Source organism: Scyliorhinus canicula, chromosome 4, assembly GCF_902713615.1.
Source record: "Scyliorhinus canicula chromosome 4, sScyCan1.1, whole genome shotgun sequence".
Taxonomy (NCBI): Eukaryota; Metazoa; Chordata; class Chondrichthyes; order Carcharhiniformes; family Scyliorhinidae; genus Scyliorhinus; species Scyliorhinus canicula.
Genome location: NC_052149.1, coordinates 51,695,782 through 51,715,516, shown reverse-complemented (window position 1 = coordinate 51,715,516; position 19,735 = coordinate 51,695,782). Strand labels below are relative to the sequence as shown.

The 19,735-nt window shown below is 49.6% G+C and overlaps 1 protein-coding gene across 1 annotated transcript in view; it reads left to right on the top strand.

Annotated features, from left to right (window-relative positions):
* The window catches only part of gpx7 (glutathione peroxidase 7), a 47,678-nt gene that overhangs the window by 14,678 nt on the left and 13,265 nt on the right, over nt 1–19,735 (top strand). Inside the window, exon 2 of the mRNA XM_038794243.1 lies at nt 18,837–19,098. Within this exon, the coding sequence (XP_038650171.1) occupies nt 18,837–19,098 (262 nt within the window). The remainder of the gene's footprint in view (nt 1–18,836; nt 19,099–19,735) is intronic.

Genomic DNA, 19,735 nt, shown 5'->3' with positions numbered 1-19,735 from the left:
AAAACACATTATGTACAGAGGAGAAAAACAAAAACTCTTTCTCCCCCCATTGACTAAAACTCCAAGGGTCCACCCCCCACCCCCCATTTCCTCCATAAATGAAAGTAATGCCTTTCCCATACCCCCTGGGACCAACAACCTCGGGTCCAGCACACAGTTCAATATCCCCACCCATTATAAGTTGGTGGATGTCTTGATCTGGTATCGCTGCCAACAACCGCTTCGTGAACATTGCATCGTCCCAATTCAGGGCGTGTACATTCACCAACACCACCTGTTTCCCTTCTAATACCCCCACATCATTATAACATACTGCCCGCCCATGTCTGCTATTACCTTCTCCAAACAAAACCGGACCCTTTTATTGATGAGAATTGCCACCCCTTGGGCCCTGCTGTCGAAACCTAGAAAAAGTGGCTCTCCGAAGCCTTGTGAGGATGCACCTGGTCCCTCCCGTGCATGTTGGTCTCCTGGAGAAACATCACGTCGGCACCCAGACATATGAGCAAAAACCTGTGCTGTCTTGACTGGGCATCCCGCCAGGCACCGCACATTCCAGGTGACTACCATTGTTGGGGGTCTCTCACACCTGCTCAACCTTGAGTCAACCATTACCACACCGATGATTCCCAGGCCACAGGTCCACCTAAGATGGTGACCAGCCCAACCAAACTGGTGAAATAAAGAAAAAATCCCAGTCACTGTTGCTTTCCTTCCCCCATGCACCCCCCCAAGCCCCTGGTCGGCAGCAGACAGCCTGCCGCCTCCACTAACTCCCTTCCACCCATCCCCGCAGTCTTCTACACCCATCGCAAGTCATAGCTCCACCCCCCACTTGACTTCTATTAACTTTTTTACTTCCTAATGCTAGCAAGGTGTCCATCGTATCCCACCTTTTCCTTAACCAAAGCCTTCACTCCTGTCTCCGGTTCACCCCTCCCCCATGGGCCTCATCCCCAACCATATTGAATAATGCCAGGGGAAGAGGAGAAAAAAAGCCATCATCCAACCTCCCGATCGCTACTGAGCCCAAAAAAGGGAACAAACGTAAATACAGCACATTGGATATACCCCTTATCTAACCAGTTCTACAATTACCCCAACCCAGCTCGAAACAACACAAACATGAATAGTAAAACCCCAACCACCAAACAGCCCACTCACACCACTCAAAGCATGCCCAGCCCACGATATTTGAATCTTTGTTGTTCCAGAATTTCAAAGTAAAAGTGCTTTGAGTCAAACATGATCTCAACTTTGCTGGGTACAGTACCCTAAACCACACCCCTTGGTTCTACAGGGCGGTCTTCAGCTGTAAGGCTGCCTGTCACCTTGCCAGCTCAATGATGATGTCCTGGTAAATTCTTACCATGTTATCATTCCAATAAATGCTCCAGCATTTCTTGGCCCACTCCAGGACCCGCTCCTTCCTTTGTAAACTGTGGAACCGAATGATCACTGCATGCGGTGGCTCATTCGGTCTCGGCTTCTGCCTCAAGGCCCAGTGGGCCCTGTCCAGCTCTGACGAAGCAAACACCTTGTCTCCAGTCATCAGCTGAGAAAACTCCTTAAATCGCACGTCCATCTCCTCCTTCCCCCCCCCCCCCCCCCCAAACTTCTCCAGTTCTTTCACCGTCACCCCGCTATCATAACCAGGATGATGGGTACGGCCGCTTCCCCTGCCAACTTTGCTGCATCTTTTGTTAGTCTTGGTGCCAGAGATTTCCCTCCTCTGCCTCTTGGACCTCTGCCTCGCCATCTCTTGATTAACCTTCGTGTGCTCTGCCGGGCCATCAGGTTAGAACCTGAGAATCCCTTGAGAAAGGGCAAAAAAGCCCAAAGTGCCGCGAGCCACCTAAAGTGCTACTAGCTGTTACATCCACTGCACCGAAGTCGAAAAAACATTTGATGGGCTCTGGATCAAAGCACTGCATAGGAAACCTCACTTCCACGTTCACAGGGCTGAGCCTAACAACTAAAGATGCTGCACAGGGCAAACCTAACCAGAACATGCATGAGCATTCATATATTCATAACTTCATCTTGTCTCAAGTTAGTAAGCTTTTAGATTTTTTTTCAACATCATATCAGAGATGCTGAATGTCGAACTGGAGCCATGTCTGCTGGTGGCCATTTTCAGGATGTCAGACTCACCGGTGCTACAGACAGGTGTGAAGGCTGTCTTTGTCTCGTTAATAGCCCGGAAACGAGTTGTACTTGGCTGGCCGTCTCCTACTCCACGGGTGCTGGTCTCCTACTCCACCCAGTGCCTTGGCCTGGTCCATAGCCTTGTAGGTTACAACATTTCATGTGCAGATCCACGTACGTTGATCACTCAAAGTTGCCACCCAGGTTGATAGGGTTGTTAAGAAGGCGTATGGTGTGTTGGCTTTCATTAACATGGGGATTGAGTTTAAGAGCCGTGAGGTTTTGCTGCAGCTTTATAAAACCCTGGTTAGACCACACTTGGAATATTGTGTCCAGTTCTGGTCACCTCATTATAGGAAGGATATGGATGCTTTGGAGAGGATGCAGAGGAGATTTACCAGGATGCTGCCTGTATTGGAAGGCATGTTTTATGGAGAAAGGTACATGGACGGCAGTATATTGAAGGGTTGTATGTTGAGTTTATCTTAGATTTGGATAAATAGAACATAGAACATAGAACAGTACAGCACAGAACAGGCCCTTCGGCCCTCAATGTTGTGCCGAGCCATGATCACCCTACTCAAACCCACGTATCCACCCTATACCCGTAACCCAACAACCCCCCCTTAACCTTACTTTTATTAGGACACTACGGGCAATTTAGCATGGCCAATCCACCTAACCTGCACATCTTTGGACTGTGGGAGGAAACTAGAGCACCAGTGAAGAAACCCACGCAGGCATGGGGAAGTGGTCAGAATTGAACCCGGGTCCCTGACGCTGTGAGGCAACAGTACTTTTTTTTAATAAACATTTTATTGAGGTATTTTTGGTTTTACAACAACGACAAAATAAACAACATAAACAACCTTGGGGCCTCACGGTAGCATGGTGGTTAGCATCAATGCTTCACAGCTCCAGGGTCCCAGGTTCGATTCCCGGCTGGGTCACTGTCTGTGTGGAGTCTGCACGTCCTCCCCGTGTGTGCGTGGGTTTCCTCCGGGTGCTCCGGTTTCCTCCCACAGTCCAAAGATGTGTGGGTTAGGTGGATTGGCCATGCTAAATTGCCCGTAGTGTAAGGTTAATGGGGGTTGGGTTAGGTTACGGGTATACGGGTTACGTGGGTTTAAGTAGGGTGATCATGGCTCGGCACAACATCGAGGGCCGAAGGGCCTGTTCTGTGCTGTACTGTTCTATGTTCTATACATAAGTCTATAAACATAGTGCAAAAAACCTGCTTCCTACCTTACAGGTCCAACCTTTATTAACCCCCCTACTCTAAACTAAACCAACCCCCCCCCCCCCCCCCCCCCCTTCTGCTGACAATTAATTTTCCGCGAAGAAGTTGACGAACGGTTGCCACCTCCGGGCGAACCCTAACAGTGACCCTCTCAAGGCGAACTTGATTTTCTCCAAACAGAGAAAGCTAGCCATGTCCGATAGCCAGGTCTCCGACCTCGGGGGCTTTGAGTCACTCCAAGCTAATAGTATCCGTCTCCGGTCTACCAGGTAAGCAAAGGCCAGAACGTCTGCCTCCTTCTCCTCCTGGATTCCCGGATCTTCCGACACCCTGAAAATCCCCACCTCCAGACTCGGTGCTACCCTTGTTTTTAACACCGTGGACATGACGTCTGCAAACCCCTGCCAGAATCCCCTAAGCTTTGGGCATGTCCAGAACATGTGGACATGGTTCGCTGGCTCTCCCGCACACCTTGCACAACCATCTTCTACCCCAAAGAACCTGCTCATCCGAGCCACTGTCATGTGAACCCGGTGAACGACCTTGAACTGTATCAGGCTGAGCCTGACGCATGTTGTGGACGAGTTGACTCTACTCAACGCGTCCGCCCAGAGATCATCCTCTTTATCTCTTCCTAACTCCTCCTCCAACTTGCACTTTTGCTCCTCAGTCTGCGTGTCCTCTGACCCCATGAGCTCCTTATAGATGTCGGAAACTTTCCTTTCTCCCACCCACACTCTGGAAACTACCCTATCCTGAATCTCCGTTGGTGGTAGGAGCGGGGAGGTTGAGACCTGTCTACGTAGGAGGTCCCGCACCTGCAGGTACCTAAATTCGTTTTGCCTCGCCAATCCGAATTTCTCCTCCAGTTCCCTCAAGCTAGGAAAGCTCCCTCCATAAACACATCCCCCATCCTCTCAATCCCTGCTCTCTGCCATCTCTGAAACTCCCGGTCTATCCTTCCCGGGGCAAAGCGGTGATTATTACAAATTGGAGACTAGACCGATGCTCCCTCTGCTCCCACATGCTTCTTCCATTGCCCCCAGACTCTCAGGGCTCCCACCGCCACGGAGCTGGTGGAATACCGTGCCGGCGGGAACGGCAGAGGCGCCATTATCAGCACCCCCAAACTGGTGCCCTTACATGAAGCCGCCTCCATACGCTCCCATGCCGACTCTCCCCCACCACCACTCCCTGATCATGGCTATATTCGCCGCCCAATAGTAGTTACTGAAGTTTGGCAGCGCCAGCCCGCCCTCTCCCCAGCTCCACTCAATCATCCCCTTTTTTACTCGCGGGGTCTTGCCCGCCCATACAAAGCCCGTGATAACTTTGTTAACCCGATTAAAGAAGGTCAGCGGAATAAAGATGGGGAGACACTGAAACACAAACAGGAATCTCGGAAGGACCATCATCTTTACCGTCTGGACCCTCCCAGCTAGTGACAGCAGGAGCACATCCCACCTCCGAAAATTGTCCTTCATTTGGTCCACCAGACTGGCTAGATGAAGTTTGTGCAACCGTTCCCATTCCCGCACCACTTGGATGCCTAGATACCTAAAGCTTCCCCCTACCAATTTAAACGGCAGTTCCCCCAGTCGCCTCTCCTGTCCCGTCGTCTGGACCGCAAACATCTCACTTTTCCCCCATATTTAGTTTGTACCCTGAAAACCGGCCACATTCCCCCAGAATCCTCATAATTTCTTCCATCCCCTCTATTGGGGCCGATACATACAGGAGCAGGTCATCTGCGTAAAGTGAAACTCTGTGTTCCACTCCCCCCCCCCCCCCCCCCCCGGACCAGCCCCTTGAGGCTCTCAGTGCAATTGCCAGCGGCTCTATAGCCAGCGCGAACAACGGTGTAGCCTAAAATAGTCCGATGTAGTCCTACTTGTCTGTAAGCTCGCCACAGGAACCTGATACAGCAAACTGACCCAGTCAATAAAGCCCCGCCCAAATCTGAACCGTCCCAGTACCTCCCACAGATATTTCCATTCTACTCGATCAGAAGCCTTCTCTGCGTCCATTGCGACCACTACCTCCACCTCCCTACCTTCTGGGGGCATCATGATCACATTTAGCAACCTTCTTACATTGGACACACACTGCCTTTCCTTAACAAACCCCATCTGGTCCTCCACAATTACGCCTGGAACACAGTCTTCAATCCTAGAGGACAAATTTTAGCCAACAGTTGGCGTCCGCATTCAATAGGAATATCGGCCTGTAGGACCCACACAGCTCCAGATCCTTCTCCTGCTTCAGAATCAGCGAGATCGTGGCCTGTGACATTATCAAGGGAAGCATCCCTCTCTCCCTTGCCTCATTGAATGTCCTCATCAACAGCGACTCTAATATCCCAGAGAACATTTTGTAGAACTTCGCTGGGTACCCATCCAGCCCTGGGGTATTACCCGACTGCATGGCCTTCAGCCCCTCCGCTATCTCTTCGATCCCAATCGGGACCCCCAACCCTTCTACCAGCTCCCCTTCCACCTTCGGGAAATGCAGCCACCCGAGGAAGTGCCTCATCCCCTCCGACCCAGGTGGGGGTTCCAACCCATACAGCCCACTGTAAAATGCCTTAAATGCCTTATTCACCCCCTGCTGAGTCTCCAACCAGGTTCCTGTCTCCATCCTTTACTTTCCCTATCTCCCTGGCTGCCTCCCTCTTTCTAAGCTGCTGTGCAAGCATTCTGCTGGCCATGCTCATAAATCACCCCCCTCGCCTTTCTCAGCTGTAGTTAACAAGCCAAACTTCACCGTTAACGTCGCCATTCCCTTGAAAGCCCTGCCTCTGGGGTTTCTGCATACCTCCTATCGACCTGTAGTATCTCCTTTACCAGTCGGTCCGTCTCTGCTCTGTCTATCTTCTCCCTGTGGGCCCATATCGACATCAGCTCCCCTCTAACCACCGGCTTCAATGCCTCCCAGACCACCGCTGCCGAAATTTCTCCCGTGTCGTTGACCTTCAGGTAATTCTGAATACATTTCCTCAGCCGCCGCACACCTCCTTGTCCGCTAAGAGCCCCATGTCTAACCTCCAGTGCGGGTGCTGATTACTGTCTTTACTAACCTGTAGGTCAACCCAGTGCGGGGCATGGTCTGAGATTGTGATCACTGACAACCCCGTGTCCACCACCCCCGTCAGTAGAGCCCCGCTCAGAATAAAGAAATCAAGCCGGGAGTACACTTTATGCACGTGTGAGTAGAAGGAGAACTCCTTCACTCTTGGCTGCCCAAATCTCCATGGCTCCAGCCCCCCCATCTGCTCCATGAACCCTTTTAGCTCCTTCGCCATTGCTGGCACCCTGTCCGTTTTTGAGCTTGACTGGTCTAAACCAGGGCCAATAACTGTGTTGAAGTCCCCTCCCATGACCAGCTTATGCAAATCCAGGTCCGGTATCTTCCCCAGCATCCTCTTTATAAAGAAGATTGGATTGGATTGGATTGGATTTGTTTATTGTCACGTGTACCGAGGTACAGTGAAAAGTATTTTTCTGCAAGCAGCTCAACAGATCATTCAGTACATTGGAAGAAAGGGAATTGAACAGAATTCAAGAAAGTACATGAGAATACATAACAGGGCTACACAATATATACAATGTAACTACATAAGCATTGGCATCGGATGAAGCAGACAGGGTGTAGTATTAATGAGGACAGTCCATAAAAGGGTCGTTTAGGAGTCTGGTGACAGTGGGGAAGAAGCTGTTTTTGAGTCTGTTCGTCCGTGTTCTCAGACTTCTGAATCTCCTGCCCGATGGAAGAAGTTGGAAAAGTGAGTAAGCCGGGTGGGAGGGATCCTTGATTATGCTGCCTGCTTTCCCCCGGCAGCGGGAGGTGTAGATGGAATCGATGGATGGGAGGCAGGTTCGTGTGATGGACTGGGCGGTATTCACGACTCTCTGAAGTTCCTTGCGGTCCTGGGCCGAGCAGTTGCCATACCAGGCTGTGATGCAGCCCGAGAGGATGCTCTCTATAGTGCATCTGTAAAAGTTGGTAAGGGTTAATGTGGACATGCCAAATTTCCTTAGTTTCCTGAGGAAGTAAAGGCGCTGTTGTGCTTTCTTGGTGATAGCGTCGACATGAGTGGACCAGGATAGATTTTTGGTGATGTGCACCCCTAGGAATTTGAAGCTGCTCACCATCTCTACCTCAGCTCCGTTGATGCTGACAGGGGTGTGTACAGTACTATGCTTCCTGAAGTCGATGACCAGCTCTTTAGTTTTGCTGGCATTAAGGGAGAGATTGTTGTCATTGCACCACTCCACTAGGTTCTCTATCTCCCTCCTGTATTCAGACGCGTCGTTGTTCGAGATCCGGCCCACTATGGTCGTATCGTCAGCAAACTTGTAGATGGAGTTGGAACCAAGTTTTGCCATGCAGTCGTGTGTGTACAGGGAGTAGAGTAGGGGGCTAAGTACGCAGCCTTGCGGGGCACCGGTGTTGAGGACTATTGTGGAGGAGGTGTTGGTGTTCATTCTTACTGACTGTGGTCTGTTGGTCAGAAAGTCAAGGATCCAGTTGCAGAGTGGAGAGCCAAGTCCTAAATTTTGGAGCTTTGATATGAGCTTGGCTGGGATTATGGTGTTGAAGGCGGAGCTGTAGTCAATAAATAGCAGTCTGATGTAGGAGTCCTTGTTTTCGAGATGCTCTAGGGATGAGTGTAAGGCCAGGGAAATGGCATCTGATGTGGACCGGTTGCGACAGTATGCGAATTGAAGTGGGTCAAGGCATTCCGGGAGTATGGAGGTGATGCGCTTCATGATCAGCCTCTCAAAGCACTTCATTACAACTGACGTCAGGGTAGTCATTGAGGCACGTTGCCTGGTTCTTCTTTGGTACCGGTATGATGGTGGTCTTCTTGAAGCAGGTGGGGACCTCGGAGTGGAGTAGGGATAGGTTAAAGGTGTCTGTGAAAACCTCTGCCAGCTGGTCCGCGCAGGTTCTGAGTGCACGACCAGGGATCCCGTCCGGGCCCATCGCCTTCCGTGGGTTCACTTTCAGGAAGGCCGATCTGACTTCGGAAACTGTGATGGTGGGTATGGGTGAATTATGGGTTGCTGGGGCACTCGATAGCGGGTTGTTGGTTACCTGCTCAAACCGAGCATAGAATGCGTTAAGTTCATCGGGGAGGGGTGCACTGCTGCCAGAGATAGAACAAAGAATAAAGGAAAATTACAGCACAGGAACAGGCCCTTCGGCCCTCCAAGCCTGCGCTGATCCAGATCCTCTATCTAAAACTGTTGCCTATTTTCTAAGGATCTGTATCCCTCTGCTCCCTGCCCATTCATGTATCTGTCTAGATACATCTTAAATGACGCTATCGTGCCCGCCTCTACCACCTCCGCCAGCAATGCGTTCCAGGCACCCACCACCCTCTGTGTAAAGAACGAACACCACATCATCCCAGTTTAGCGGGTATACATTTACTAATACCACCTGCACCCCCTCCAATTTCCCACTGACCATAATGTACCGGCCTCCCACATCCAAAACTATTCTTCCTGCCTCAAACACCACTCGCTTGTTGATCAGGATCACGACCCCTCTAGTCATCGAGTCCAGTCCCAAATGAAAAACCTGTCCGACCCAACCTTTCCTTAACCTAATCTGATCAGCTACTCTGAGGTGCGTCTCCTGAAGCATTACCACATCCGCCTTCAGTCCTCTCAAATGTGCGAACATGCGTGCCCTCTTGACCAGCCCACTGAGCACTCTTGCATTCCAGATGATCAGTCTAGTTGGGAGGCTCATCGCCCCCCCCTCCCCCTTTCGCCGATCAGCCATCCCCTCCCTTGGGCCAATCGCCAGCCCGCGCCCCACGCCTCCACCAGCCCACCCCCAGGCAGCCTCCACCCCGACCTCCTCTCTATCCCTCAGCAACAGTCCCTCCTTCATCAGCAGAACATCCCCCCCCCCCCCCCCCCCAGTAACAGCACTAAATAAATCAACCCCTTTGATAAGCTTAACATCTGTTCACCCCCCACTACGCTTCCGTACGCTAGTCCGCCCAGCTAGCTTGGTGGCCCTCGCCCATAGCGGCAGACATTCTCCCACCTATTGTTCCCTCCCCAGTCCCCCCCGCTCATACATACATATTCAAATGAAAAACAATCCCAACACAATTGTCCGACAGAGATTTTAAAAAACTCAAGTTGAACACAAAAAAAAGATCAAGCAAAAGATCCAGCATAGAACAGTACAGCACAGAACAGGCCCTTCGGCCCTCGATGTTGTGCCGAGCAATGATCACCCTACTCAAACCCACGTATCCACCCTATACCCATAACCCAACAACCCCACCCCCCTTAACCTTACTTTTTAGGACACTACGGGCAATTTAGCATGGCCAATCTACCTAACCCGCACATCTTTGGACTGTGGGAGGAAACCGGAGCACCCGGAGGAAACCCACGCACACACGGGGAGGACGTGCAGACTCCGCACAGACAGTGACCCAGCTGGGAACTGAACCTGGGACCTTGGAGCTGTGAAGCATTTATGCTAACCACCATGCTACCGTGCTGCCCCGATCTGAATATCCATCCCCCAACAGTGCAAATGCAAACTTTACCTCACTCAGCTCTGCAGCTGGCCCAAGATCCATACAGCAGGCATTACAAATAATGTCCGAAAAAGCAAGCAACAACAAACTTGTTTTGAAAACCATAAATATTACAGCAAAACTCTCAGTCCAACTCCAGTCCTTTCCTTTTCGCAAAGTCCAACACTTCCTCAGGCGACTCGAAATAACAATGTTGCTCCTCGGCGGGGCGAATACAACAGTCCGAACTTCACCTTTTTCTTGAAAAGGGTCGATCTGATCTGGCTAAACCCCGCTCTTCTCCTGGCCACCTCCGCACTCAGGTCTTGATAAATCCACAGGATATTGTTGTCCCATTTGCAGCTCCGTGTCTGCTTGGCCCACTGTAAAACACGCTCCTTATCCAGATATCTGTGGAATCTCACCACCATTGCCCTCTAGGGGTCTCCCAATCATGACTTCCTTGCAAGTGCTCTGTGAGCTCTCCACCTCCAAGGGTCGGGAGAATGCCCCATCCCCCAACAGCTTCTCAAACATGCCCGCTATGTATGCCCCAGCGTCCGCTCCTTCGGACCCCACCGGGAGCCCAACGATTCTCAGGTTCTGCCGGCGGGACCTGTTCTCTAGGTCCTCCACCTTCTCCAGGAGCCTTTTCTGCTGGTCTCTCAGCGCCCCAACTCCAACTCCACTGCAGTTTGATGTTCCTCCTGGTCAGCCAGCGCCTTCTCTACTTTCTGGATCGCCGATCTTGGGCATCCAATCTAAGTTCCAGCCACGAAATTGCTTCTTTAATCAGGTCCAAGCAGTCTTGCTTCTGCTTGGAGAAGCCCTCCTAGATAACTTGCATCAACTGCTCTGTTGACTGCTGGGTTGACAAGCCAGAGGACTGGTCCTCCGCCATGCTTCCTCCCTGTGCTGCTTCAGCCCAAGCCTTCTCTGTCCTTCTGTTTCTGCCTTTGCGAGCACTTCTGGTCCTCCTCTCCATGCACCGATGTGGGAATTCAGTTCACAATTGTCTCTGTCATCCATTTTTCAAATCAAGTCCGGTAAAAAATCAGGGGAAAAGGTCCAAACGTCCAACCCGAGCCGGAGCCACCAAATGTGCGACTTGCTCCTTCATAGCCGCCACTGGAAGCACCATGAGGCAGCAGTACTAACCACTGTGCCATGCTTATGTGTCCTATCAGAAGAGCAATCAACAAATCAAGTTGGGAGATAAATTTGTCTGACTCCAACTGGGAGGAATGAGGCTGGTATAAAATAAAGCCTCAGGCTGCATTTCAGTAAGTTAAATTATGATGGAAGTCCTCTTATTTTCTGCCAAATCCATTATTCTTTCTTAGCTTTAAATGAAAAGAGACTGCAGTTATATGTCACGCTTTCATAGGCTAACCATTTAATGCAAGGAATATCAGCCAGCTTGCATTGCTGGCAATGGGATGTCCAGAGTTCATGAAAAAGGTTTCTCTTTCTAAACTCCTGAAAAAAAATGGCCATTTATTCTTGAATTCCCTTAGGGCAGTAGTGTGGTGCAGTGGTTAGCATTGCTGCCTCACGGCGCTGAGGACCCAGGTTTAATCCCGGCCCTGGGTCACTGTCCATGTGGAATTTGCACATTCTTCCCGTGTCTATGTGGGTCGCACCCCCACAACCCAAAAAGATGTGCAGGGTAGGTGAAATGGTCACGCTAAATTGCTCCTTAGTTGAAAAACAAAATTGGGTACTCTTTTTAAAAAAAAAAAATTTTAAGTATTGAATATCCACAAGGGGGTGCAATTGATCAATTGAAGAGTTTAAAATAAAAATGGCATTTGAAAGTAATGCAAAGCCACAGTCAAAACATTCGAATGGCAATGTGGTCAAGCTTTCAATTAATAATTTCCAGAAGATAAAATACCCGAAAGAAATCTTAACTTTTTAACATTGTCCTTGTTAATCACAAGATTTAAAAACCATTGAATTTTTATATGGTGTCAAAGGTGACGTATGATTTTTTTTTACAAATGTAAGGTGTTGATCACAGGATTTTGTGTGTACGAATGTGGATGATGGGGGTTGGGGAGGAGGCGAATGGCTGGAGCTGTTTGCAGGGTTTTACATGCACTTTGCTCCTATGACACCAGAGAAATAGGGAGTCAATACAAAAGGGAAAATATATAAACAATAATCAACATTTCCATGGGAAGTGGGTTTTGTACGTAGTTTTATTGCCTGGTCTGATTTTTATTACCAATTGCTTTTACAAGACTGCTCCTAAAGATGTTGTCTTTAAAAAATCTTGTATCCTTGTGAATATACAAAGCATTAGAAACTCTCTTGAATCCTATTCAGAGTCCATTAATGGCATTGTTCAGATAATACACTCACTTTTAACATATCTCAGCCCTCCCACGGTCAGTTCAATGCCAGAGGAGCCTGTTGCTTTTTCCCCCTCTGAATTGTTGCCTTGGAAACAGTGCTAAGAAGAAAGGGGAAAGAATTTTTTTATTTAGACTGAACGAGATTACCAGATCTGGCTGAAAGCAGGAATGCTTCTATCAGTTGTCATGGCTTTATTCAAGCATATAGGAATTATGATTTTGTTTAGTTTTTGAATTAAAATTATTATGCTACACATTATTGGTTAGTTATTAAAGACTCTGAGCAGTTTACAATGCCACTTTCATGTCTGACTTCTATATGCCTGTCATTATTTATCCTCCTGAAATTCACAAAGAAAAATTGACCTTTGGTGGCAATACACAAGGTTAACAACAAAACTCTTTTTAGTCACATACCCAACACCAGGCAGGTTACCTTGATTTCCACTGAGAGGTGCATCAGTTAACTATTACATTGAGCTCGTTGTGTGTAGAATAGGCCTTTAAAAACTCTAGTCAGTCAAGAATCCAGTTTGACAAAGGATTACCATCAGGATGAAACACAATGAGGAAACAGTGGCCTGTTGTCAACCAGACACCATAGAGCTACAGATAGCCTACAATAATGCACTTTGCCCACATAACCTTTCAAAATGATGGTCTTGGTAAAACAACTACCTGGCAATATCAGTATCAAGTTTGACAACTAATCCACAATGAATACGGCAATTTATCTTGACATGCTACTCCTTTGTCAGTTTATTTAATAGAGTCTGCTGAGGTCGATGCACACCACATAGGTGAGGATCCATCAGGCCCCACCCAGATGGACTGTCACAAGTGAATTGTTATTGCCAAACTGAATGATCCATCTTTCCCTCTGACCATGTGTTCATTCCACCCCACGCCCTCCAGCCGACGGTGCGGCCCATCCAGGGTAGCCCGCTTCCCTGCCTGCAATGAGAACACCCTGGGGAGTGCTCCAAGGAAGCCACAGTTGATGCGTCACAGCTGTCATCCCCATCCTCCAATAGCGCAGATACACACACCTCGGTGGGAAACGTTAGTGGACAGGCTTGTGGGACACAACCTGGTGAGCACCACACAGTTGCTGATGCACATCAAGTGGAGGCAGGAACCTCCAGGCGAGACATCAGTTGGAGGACTGCTGGATCCCAGGACCCAACTGGGTCCCAGTCAGATGTTGAGCCTCTGGAACAGGTTTACCCGGAGCTGATGCAGACATTAGGAAGACATTGAGAGTGACCGGGACATGTCAACGACACTCCAGCAGGTCCGTAGTCGATTGGATGAGTCCCAGAGGCTACAGGTGCAGGAGATGTCACTGGCAATGTGGGACACCGAGGCCAACACTGTTAGGGTGTCACCTGCAGTGGACAGCCTGGTGCACAACGTCGGCAGCATGAGTGAAGGTGTCCAAGGCGTGGCACAGTTGGTGACGGCCATGGCTGAGGGCCTCGACAGGCTGTCATACTCGATGGGGGATGTGACCCAATGCCAGGCTGACCTTGATGAGGTGCTGCGGGACATGTCCTGCTCTCAGATAGGCATGGCCGAGGCGCTGCGGAGTTTGTCTCAGTCGCAGGTGGGCACTGCAGAGCATGGCCCAGTCACTGAGGAGCATTGTCAAGGGAGTAGACACCATGGTGCAGAGCCAGATGATGCAGGGGCAGCTGGGGCAAAAACCAGCTGCCCCCCTGACCTGGAGTGAACCCCAGGGGCCTATGGGCACCGCTGGGAGGAGGAGGCATTGGGTGGTAGCCTAGACCCATCCTATGGACATGCAATGATGGGCAACAGCTCCCTCGGGATCTACCCCTCTGTTGAGGCCACCTCTTGCAGCCACCACCCGAGACAGGGTGGCACAGCTGTGCAAGTGCGCCGGGGGACTACGGCCCCAGAGGACACCCACCAGGGGCATCGAAGGCCATGGGACGTGGTGAGCAGCTGGTTGCCTCCACCTCTGATGTGCATCCTGGGCATACACTTCAACACAGTAGTAGAGCAAGTAAGACCAAACACAATTGAGGATCACTGAGTGCACTGGGGGGTAAGGCGTGGAGAGTGTGTTGGTGATGAGGAGGGCAACATTGGGATAGTCGGGCAGTGGTGTACAGTTGGGCGAGGAACATTAAAATACCCTCACCACAACCGGCATGACGCCTCTGACTGTTCTGCAATATGGGCTGACCGCCAATCCTATGCTTCATCTCCCCAGACATGTCCCCCGCCTGCCCACAAATACATGGCCGCGGACATGTGTCCAGGCCTGGGCCCCATCTCCTGGGTGATCGAAAGGTTTGCTGCGTCTGTGGTGCAGTGTTCCAGCACAGTGTCCAGGCATCAAGGTGTGATTGGGATGCTACGCAATGAGCCCCACATTCTACATGGCCGGCCCGCCCACCGACAGAGATCCACTTGGGTTGTGTGAAACACTCACTTAACCATGATTGCCAATTCCCTATTAACAACAACCTTCAACCACATGGCCAGAGGCCTCAGGCGTCAGATTTCGGTGATGGGTGGGGCAGACAGGCAGGGGCTAGGGTTGTCCTGGTACGGGAACATGATTCAGGGGTTGGCATGGCAGACACACACATGTTCAACCCCTCCCCACAACCAGGACTGCACCACTGCCCCCCCCCCCCCCCCCCAACGAGTACAGGGGCAGCAAGCCCAGTGCCCCGGGCTCATTGGCTGTGAGCGAAGGTGGCCACTCACCTCCTCTGCTTCCCGCAGCAGCCCATCCGCCGGTTTCACGTTTTTCAAAAGGAGTACTAATCGGCACCAGCGTGACAACTTGCTGGGGAGGCCGCTGAGTCACAGGAGGCGTTGGATTTGGGATGGCTCCCGTTAATTTTATGGAAATAGGGCTTAAGTGGTGATAATTGGTTTCTCACCACACTACGGCGGGATCCTGATCTTGCCTATGGGAGCAAGCTGATTGCATCTCAAATGGTTTGGCACCTGGCGCAGTTCTTGTTTGCTGCCTCTCCCGCTATTCACTGGCCATGTTTCACTCGAGCGAGAGCACAATGAAGCTGGAGAATTGCGCCCATGGTGTTTTGGAATGGTTTTGATTGTGGAAGGTCGCTAGAGCCATTTTTCCCTCAAATTAACCTTGGGTTTTTGTGGGTCTTATGCTTCTCTCTGGAGATTGCAGGGCTGCTAGTTGATGGGGACATCCGATCTCAATGCTTTATGCATCAGAGTGTTGGGCAGAGTTGCTCGACCAGATGGTCTTTTCCTGCATCATATTTCCGTTTTATTCACTACCAGGAGTTACGGAGGAAGTATCAATCCAGTCTGGTCTTTTAGGTTGAAGCTAGTTTATTTACGTGTTAGGATACAGGACAAGAACCCGAAACTTTTTTCTATTAATTGAGGATACTTCTCCCCAGCAGTGATGACTCTGACCAATAGATATAGTTTATGTTCAAACAAAATATTACTGCATCAAATATGAAAGAATACAATATGTAACAATTTATACATTCATCACAAAAGACACTTCCTCGTACCCAAGCTCCCACACCAAAGTGTTCCAGCCACCTGTATTTACAGGATAATCACTGTCACTTGTTTAACTAGCAATTTCCATACACTGTGATTAACATTGACAGATTCCCCTCTTTCTCTTGGGTTTTGAAAGAAAAATTTAAAGAACATTTTAAAAAATCTAAACAGAAATAAATAACTCTACATCTATGAATCATGTAACTCTTTTACCAAGTATAGCCATTATTAAAAAAAACAGAAATTAGTTTTTTTTTCATCATAATAACACAAGACAGAGCAGGCACTTTTTGTAACAGTCTGGTAGCATTCTATGGGTTAGCTTTTCTCACATAAGCCCTTATATGAAAGTCTGAACACACAAACCCCACATGCACTGTTTTTACCAATGCCAGTGTTTGAGCAGCTCATGTGCTTTTTACGACTTATTTTCTTATCCTCCCAAGCGAATGGGCAACACTTCGAATTTCTCCAAGCAGGCTGTGAAAATCCCCTCATCGTCACACATGGCACCTGTTCGGGTACACTGGGAGAATTCGGAATGCCCAATTTACCTAGCAAGCACGTCTTCCGGAACTTGTGGGAGGAAACTGGAGCACCAGGAGTCAATACACGCAGACATGGGGGAGAATGTGCAGACTCCGCACAGACACTATTGCTTCACAGTGCCAGGGTCCTAGGTTCGATTCCCGTCTTGGGTCACTGTCTGTGCGGAGTTTGCACAACCACTGTCACTTTTTTCTGCAATGTGGCAAACCCCCTGGACCCTTTGCTCATCTCTCCAGGCAAGCCCCCTCCACATAGCAGCCACCCACCCTCCGGTTGTGGACATGTCCCCGGAGCTGTGTCCTATCCCCTGGGTGTTCGGATGTTGGCTGCTGTGTGTGCGGTGTTGTCTCCAACAGCATTCATATAGAACAGTACAGCACAGAACAGGCCCTTCGGCCCTCGATGTTGTGCCGAGAATTGTCTGAAACCAAGATCAAGCTATCCCACTCCCTGTCATTCTAGTTTGCTCCATGTGCCTATCCAATAACCGCTTGAAAGTTCCTAAAGTGTCCGACTCCACTATCACAGCAGGCAGTCCATTCCACACCTTAACCACTCTCTGAGTAAAGAACCTACCTCGGATATCCCTCCTATATCTCCCACCCTGAATCTTATAGTTATGCCCCCTTGTAACAGCTACATCCACCCGAGGAAATAGTCTCTGAACGTTCACTCTGTCTATCCCCCTCATCATTTTATGAACCTCAATTAAGTCGCCTCTCATCCTCCTCCGCTCCAAAGAGAAAAGCACTAGCTCCCTCAACCTTTCCTCATAAGACTTATCCTGCAAACCAGGCAGCATCCTGGTAAATCTCCTTTGCTTCAAGCACAGTGTCCAGGCAGCAAGGTGCAATTGGAATGCTAGGCAATGACTCCCCCATGCTTCATGACTCGCCCACCCACAGGAATCCACTTGGCATGTGTCAAGTGCTCACTTAACCATGATTGCCGGTTCCCTATTAGCGATAGCCTTCAGCTGCACAGCCAGAGTCCTCAGCAACTGGTGGGGGATATGGGTGATCAGTGGGGCAGACAAGCAGGGCTTAAATGGTGATAATTGGTTTCTTGACACGCTATGACAAGATCCTGTTTTCGCCTACGGGAGCGGGCCGGTTTCATCGCAAACTGTCTCCCATTGCGGATCTCATTCTTGGCCTCTACCGCTATTCACCGGCCCTGTTACGCTTGAGCATGAGTGTAACGAGGCCGGAGAATTGCGCCCAAGAGTCACTTTTTTGGGCCCTCAGAAGTTTCTCGCCAGCTTAGCCCTGGGGAGCTGAACACCGAGAACAGCCTGCCGTTTTGAAAGGGTCCCCCAATCTCTAAGTGAGTTTGGGGGTCCCCCACACCCCCCACCCATGGGCATTGTCACTCCCCCACGCATGGACACTACCCCATAACCCCCCTCAAGTGAGGATACCCTGCTCTGGGGTCTCTTTACCAAGCCCCCCTCCCTTCCAGGGTCTCCACCTGCCACCCCACCCAATCTCCCGGAGGCCCCTACTTGCCTGCCCTGCACTCCCCATCCTTCAAACTCCCCCTCACCCTCATTTTTTGGGCATGGCCCCCCTTGGTCCCTGACCCTTGGCAGTGCCAACCTGGCACTCAGGCACCCTTGCACTGGCACCCAGGCAATGGTCCTGGCAGCTTGGCAGTGTCATCCGGGCACCTTGGCAGTGCCAGGGTTCCCAGTTTCCAGGGGGAGCGCCAGGGAGCCACCCTGCCCTTACCCTGACCACCCAGAGGTCTCTGATGGCTTGGGAGCCCCTGCACCCCGGGTGCCGTTCTGCCTGGTCCACATTTCGGAGAATTGAGGGAGGCTGGTGGATTCTGGGCACGTAGGTCGTCAGTAGGTTTACGACCTACTTCCGTGAGCGTCATTTGGTCCCGCCCATTTTGGGGGCAGTTCCGACTCCGACATCTCGCGTAACTTTGTTGAATCACGTGAGGCTGGGAGCCTGTCGGGAGGCCCGCTGGTGGCTTCTCCCGAGATTCTCCAGCCGCGTTGTGCTCTCGCTTGAGCTCAACGTGGCTAGAGAATCTCTTCATGTTCTTCCTACCAAAATGCATCAACTCACATTTCTCCACATTAACCTTCATCTGCCACCTATCTGCCCACTCCACCAACTTATCTACGTCCATTTGAAGTTCTACACTGTCAACCTCATAGTTTACAATGTTTTCAAGTTTTGTGTCATCTGCAACCTTTGAAATTGTCCCATGCTCATCAAGATTTAGCAAAAGTCCCAACATCAGGTAACACAAACCTTCCTTCAGCCTGAAAAATATCCACTGACCATTACTCTGGTTCCTATTATTCAGCCAATTTTGTATCCCCGTTGCTACTGTCCCTTTTATTCCTTGAGCTATAACTTTTCTTACAAGTCTGTTTTGTGGCAGTTTATTTAATCCATAATTACAGTCATTTTGTGTCTCTGCTTGACTTTTTCAGGTCTCATTAGTTGTTAATGTTGCCAGTGAGTGTGGCTTCACAGAAAGCCACTACAAAGAACTACAGCAGTTACAGCGGGAACTAGGTCCAATGCATTTTAATGTCCTGGGATTCCCTTGTAACCAGTTTGGGAATCAAGAGCCAGGGCCTGACCAAGAGATTGAAAAGTTTGTACGAAGAATCTATGGAGTCACCTTTCCAATATTCAGTAAGATCAATGTCAAAGGCCCTGGGGCGAATGCAGCATTCAAATATTTAACAGGTAAGAATGAGATTCACTCAAAATTAGGAGTGACTATTGACTTGAAATATCAAACAAATTATCAATAAAATCTGTCCGCATTATTCAAAAAGTGCAGTAGTTTCCCCATGAGAAGAGATTACCCGGGTTCACAAGTGAATTTCTGGTAACATTCTGCTGGTTTCTCCATTATCCATTCACTGGTCTGAAAAAAATCATTTTTTATCAGGCTTCAGGTACTTCTCAATGCATGTTAGTAATGTATTTCATTTTGTGGCCAGTTTAAAATAGTGCACTCTTTTTTTTTAACCCTGAAATGAAGTTTTGAATATTTTGGACGTTGGGTCCTGTTTAAAGCAGGAACAATGTTTCCCCAGGCTTTCCTTTGTTAATTTGATCCACCTTTCCAGAGACATCAGGTGACCTCCGGTAATTTGCTCAAGTTATCATTTTTTCCCTGGTGAGTTGTGACTCTGTTGGTGAACCATGGAGGGCAATACAACAGAAATAATGTCTTGCATATAATCCTTGTAATTCTTTAGCAGAGAGCACATTTCTATGATCCAGGACTTCCTGTAAGGTGGCTGCTCTCCTTCCCAAAATGTAAATGTTTAAAATTGGGGCTTTAATTCAGCAATTGGGCATAATCCCACTCATA